Source organism: Buceros rhinoceros, unplaced genomic scaffold (genome assembly GCF_000710305.1).
Source record: "Buceros rhinoceros silvestris isolate BGI_N320 unplaced genomic scaffold, ASM71030v1 scaffold31700, whole genome shotgun sequence".
In the NCBI taxonomy this organism is placed as follows: Eukaryota; Metazoa; Chordata; class Aves; order Bucerotiformes; family Bucerotidae; genus Buceros; species Buceros rhinoceros.
Window position 1 is genome coordinate 667 of NW_010388354.1, and position 5,560 is coordinate 6,226.

The 5,560-nt window shown below is 51.0% G+C and overlaps 1 protein-coding gene across 1 annotated transcript; it reads right to left on the reverse strand.

The window, feature by feature from the left end:
* Nucleotides 1-73: 73 nt before the first annotated feature.
* LOC104501825 (T-complex protein 1 subunit zeta) lies at nt 74-5,150 on the reverse strand (the record flags this gene model as incomplete). Its single annotated transcript, XM_010145706.1, has 12 exons — nt 74-189; nt 343-415; nt 623-725; nt 839-972; nt 1,181-1,328; nt 1,662-1,758; nt 2,157-2,239; nt 2,502-2,661; nt 3,146-3,256; nt 3,928-4,031; nt 4,180-4,353; nt 5,016-5,150. Coding segments are annotated over 12 exons (1,395 nt in total), but the record flags the coding sequence as incomplete, so codon positions are not given.
* Nucleotides 5,151-5,560: the final 410 nt, after the last annotated feature.

Genomic DNA, 5,560 nt, shown 5'->3' on the forward strand with positions numbered 1-5,560 from the left:
AACGCCGTTGCTGGGAAATCCACTATGGCCAGAGCCGAGTGCCTGTGGGTGGATTTCTGAGAGCTGCTCACTTGGCGCTACCCGAGTCCACGGCCGCGGACAACAGCGGAGCCAGCTCAGCCTTTAAGGGAGGACATCCCAGCGCGCATGATTTCATCCACCAGGAGGATGTTGCTAGCGATCACCGTGCTGGAAAGATTGGGTAAGTGTTGTTAGAACATCTGTTCTGAGACGGGTCAGAGGTGACTCAGCTTTTCCGAGACAGCCTCCCCCCACGTCGGATCCGCGACGCCACGGTATCAAGGATCAGACACCCCCCGCTACATGAAGCGTGACATTTACCAGGAGTGAAGCAGTTGCTTTTTGACATTGTAATTGTCCCAGATCCCAGCCGCTGCAGCCACCATCGGCTCACCTGCACGAGAATCCAATCTTTCAACAACCAGCTCACATCACTCACAGCAAGACTTCCCGCTGTCTAACTCCGGACATTACTGGCTACTTCCAGCATCACCGTGTGCTTTACCGTCACAAAAACTTCACCAGAGCAACTTCACCCGTCACGGAGCTGAGCCACGGTGGTTTGACTGGAGTGTCACGCTGCGAGTCCGGAGGCTCTTACCTGTGTTCAGATCGACCCCCGTGAGCTGCCCCGACTCCGCGTGCTCTGTCTGCACCTTCACAAGTGTTTCCTGGGGATCGTACCCAGAGTTCTGAGCGAGAACCTTGAAGAGAAAAGGCGTGCGTTCACATTGTTAATTAACGAAGAGACGTCCAGCAGGAAAAGCAATGGGTCTTGGCGTGCTTTGAAGCCCCTTTATCGCAGAGTTCCTCGTACCTTAGGAATGATGAGCAGAGCGTCAGCAAATGCTTGGACTCCCAGCTGGGCTCTTCCTTTCACGTTAGGTTTATGCTTAACGAGAGCGTTGGCTACAGCCACTTCCAGTGCCCCGGCTCCCGGGACCACGCACCCTGCAAGGGAAAAACTGACACTCAGACACCACGGTATGCACCTACCCCAGCTGCAACGGTCAATTTTAGCACACGAGGTGCTGGAACGGGAACTGAAAGCCCTTGACACCGACACCTCTCAGCTCGAGGAGGCTGACACAAAATCCACTCATTTTGGGGTGAGTTTCAAGGGAAGATCCGTGTCATCACTGAGGAGACGGAGACTCACCATCCTCGATAGCGTTTTTAACCGCGCGCAGACCATCTCTCACTGCGTCCTTGATTTGTGTGAGCGTGTGCTTATTCGGTCCCCGGATCAGCAGGGTGACAGAGCGGGGGTTGTCGCACTTCTCAATAAAGGTGTACTTCTCCTCACCCTGGAAAAAGTTGAGGTTGCATGTCCCTCTAATAGCTTTGCTTACTCAAGACATACACATAATAAAAAACTGAACGGACAGCAAAAAACCCCCGACAGTAAAAAACCTGCACGAACAGCACTGCCACCAGTGGTGAGAAGCAGCAGGACCTTATTTCCCTTTTCTCAAGCTCACAGATATTACAAGGACACAGGGGAACACACTATGGCAGGAGCAAACACCCAGGCAGGTGCTCATGGAGGAGCGGACACAGCTGTGAAACGCCGCGGAGCGTGGGCACTGAGCGCGGGGGGCGTGAAAGCTGCCCTCAGCTGGACCCCGGGCCGCACTCACCAGGGTGTACTCGTAGACAAGCCCTGCGTGCCCCAGGCAGTCAGGAGTGAGATCCTCCACGGAGTTCATGGCAGCACCACCACACGCAAGCGTGAGCCTGAGACAGAACACCAACAGCTTAGCACTGGCCTTCTACCCAGCGACAGGAGAAGTCGCTAACGTCACAGCAGCGCTCCAGCTCCCGGAACACCACGCTTCCCAGGCGGGGAGTGGGCCACTTCCGGTCACCAGACTCTTGACAAAAGTAAGCCGGTAGAATTAAGTCTTGCCTAGACTCGAAGCGCACCGATAGCTCAAATTCCTCCATCACCCCGTGCGCTGAACTGACCTTTCTATGGTTTGTAGGAGCTGCTCAGAGTTATACCAGTCAAGAGCTGGATGGATCGAACTGGACTTTTTAGCACCAGTCCTTGAAGTTGGCTTCAAGCCAGACTTGATGCTTTTTTTGAGTTTAGAAGTGTTCTACCCCCTCCTCCCCTCTCCCCAGGAACCGACCTTTCCATGTTCCTCCTTTTAGCTCTCCGCAAAGCAACTATTCCTTCCTTTGCAAGTGCATCCAAGGAAAACGGGTCAATTCCCTAGAAAAAAAAAAGAAGGTGACCAGCGGGATAAAGAAAATGCTGAACATACCCTCTCTCGGTCTGACACTAACGAGGAAGATCCTCCTCAGGGCTCAAAGATCCGAAGAAGGAACCATACGCATGTATGCCCAAGTCCAGCAGCCTAAATGCAGCTATTTCTGTCCGAAGAAGGGACAAAGTGAACGGAACAGCACATGGCTTCCCAAGAAAGGCAGCACCTCACACTGGCTTTTCTAGCTCGTCACACCCTTCAGCTCACCTTCTGGTTGATCACAACAAATCCCTTCTCTGCATCGCCACAGACTCTCCTTTTCAGCTCTATGATTTTGTTCACTCTGTCTTCAATGAACTTCCTTTCTGCTTTCACCAGCTTCTCTCTCTCTTCCGCACTTTTGTAGAAGAACCCAGAGCTCACCTCTCTGAAGGAGAAAAAAAACCACCAAAAAAGCAGTAAGAGAACAATCCTCTGGGCTGTAGAAATAAACTTACACAGGAGGAACCAATCCTTTCAACTGCTCCTGCTCTCTAGCTCAGAGCTCTTCCACTGCAAGGAATAAGAAGCACACTGCAAACTGAGCAATCTCTGAAGTACATTTAGATGTTTGCTCTATGATTAAAAAAACGCCCAAGAAAGGAGGGACGTCCAGCCTTGCTTCAAAGAAAGAAAATAAAACCCACTACGAAGCCTCAGCCTCCCAAAGACATCTTCCCAGCCAGCAGCTTCCCTGATCCTGAAGAAGGCTGCAGAAGGAGCTCCGCCTCTTCCATCCCACCTTCTGCACCACCTGCCTCCCTCCGCAGGAGTCTGCACATCCGTTTGGCTCCGATTTAACCACACCTGAAATAAACGTCCTTCCAGGACAGGAGCATTTTCCACTCCTCACCTTCTTGCTGGGTACTCACGTTTTCTCATACTCTAGAGAGACATTGCAAGTAAGAACATAAACATCTTCCACTCTTTTCTTCATGTCAGGATGACGAGCGCCATGATCCAGAACCAGCCCCCGGATCAGCCTGAAAGATTAAAAAGCACCTTGTGTGTCCACGTACCAGACCCACGTTTCCTGGCGCTGCAGACGAGCCAGAGGACTGACAGTGCAAGTGGTCCAACCCCAACGGCCCGTGCCCTTGTGCTGGGAGCCAACGCCGACTCTGTACCCCGCTTCCAGAGGCATGTCCCTGCGCAAACGAGAGCACAGCCGGCAGCGTGGAGAAGGGATCTGTTCTGGCACGGTGTCTGACTGCACTAGCCACCGAGGAACGCTAGCGCAGAATTCGGCCGTGCCACTGAGGTACACACAAAGCCTACACCACACCCAACCAGACGACCACCCCCCATTTAACCAAGGACTGCTCATCAGCAGCCGTCATGAACAGATCCAAGCCTAAGGCAGCGTCGAGCCACAGACACTAAGACAAAAAGTATTTGCTCAACATCGTTACGTAAAAGCCTAAGCCAGTGTTTGCTCCTCAGAAATCCTGTCAGGAAATCAAGTTCACTTGACTTGAGCACTTCTGCTGTCTAGCTAAACTACTGCTGAAATCTCTACTTCTGCCTTTCAGCCCTTCCCTAGCAAAGCTGCCAGTGGTACCTTTAGGACACCCTAAAAAGGCGGCAAAACCCCGCAGGGTACTCCAACGCCAGGACACCGTTCAAGCGAAGCTCAGGGATGCTCATTACTTACGTTGTGTCCGTTTCTGATTTGTGCTTCATCTCCATAATCTCTATCATGTGGAGGTCAATAGGCTCGTCTGGTTTTCTGACTGTCAAAACAGAATCTACCACAGCCTGGAATTGAGGTGGGGGGAAAGCCCCAAAACGCCCATTAGACTTCCAAAGTGCAATCTCACATCCTTCTACCCACCCTTCACCCAAGTAATAATCACAAAACCCACGCCTCTTCACATCCAGAGGCACAAGAGACACATACACGTACCTCTGTCAGGATGTCAGCGAGCTCGGAGTGAACCTTCGTACGGAGAGATGTTCTGGCAACATCTACAAGGGTCTCCCTGTCCATTTCCTTGGTTACTTTGACCTGCTCCAAAACTTCAAGGGCTTTTTCCTTTGCAATCTCAAACCCTTCTGCTACTATTCTTGGGTGCAAACCCTAGAGCAAGGAAAGAAGGGAAATTATTAAGACAACAGAAGACAAGACGGTACCTTGCCACAAGGTGAACTTGTGGTTTCAACGTGCTGGGCCATGTCAAAACCGGGGGAATACGCGTCCTATAAAGACCAGCAAATGTTCTGTCCTTCTGAATACATGTAAAAGGAATGCAAATCCTTCCAATGCAGAGGAAAAGTACAGGTTGTTCTAGCACAGAATTGAAACCAAGGGAACTACAAAGCACACTTGGGTGTTCGCTGTGCAACACAAACAGCTCTTCTGTAACTTGTAATACCCAAAAGATCTCCTGCCGGAAGGATCTCCCTGTTAACACACAAGTACCAGCAGCGTTTTACCTCACGCGGGACAGACAGAGGTCTCCGCAGGTCTCAGACAGGACCGTACTGAACACTACGGTATCCTCGATACGTGACTGTGATTCTGACACATCTTAAGTCCTCCAGCTTTTCCCCATTTCACAAGTTCTGTGATGCACTTATTTTAAGCAGAAATATATAACTCATTTTCACGTTTGTCTTACAAGTATTAACTCTTTCACGGGCACCCCCTTGTCATGGGGGAAGAGCTCGCATGCCCTTTGTGAGGTGGTCTCACACGAAGCTTTAGCTTGTTCACCCACCAGAGCCATACTGCCCCCATACCTCAGAAACGTAGAGGTCTGCCTGCTTGAGGAGCTCGCCGATGATCAGCACGTTGGATGTGGTGCCATCTCCAGTGATGTCGTCTTGCGCCGTCGCTACTTTTGCGATTAAGGAGGCTGTGGGGTGCTGTATTTGCTAAACAAAGAGAGGCAGCTGAGCAGTAAGTCCCGCTGCAGTGGCTCAGGAAGCCAACGATCTGCAGGCAGCTAAGTACAGTATTTAATGACTAGCTGCTGTTTTCACTATTCAGGTCAATCCAACAACCCACAACAGTCGCTTTGACACTAGGCTGATTGAATTAACCCATGTAACACGACTTCTCCCCTCTGATTATGGATCTATACACAAAACCGTTGAGTGCCAAGAGCCAAGCTGGTCCTCAGCTCCCTGTGAGCTGCTTCTCCTTCAGGCAAGGGATGCACCATCACAACTACGCTGTTGCCAGCACTAAAACCAGCGTGTTTAGAGCTAATTTGGGAACATCTGCAAAAGCAGTGCTGTACATCCCCCAAACTGGTTTGCTATTCCTTTGCAGTTCATTTAAC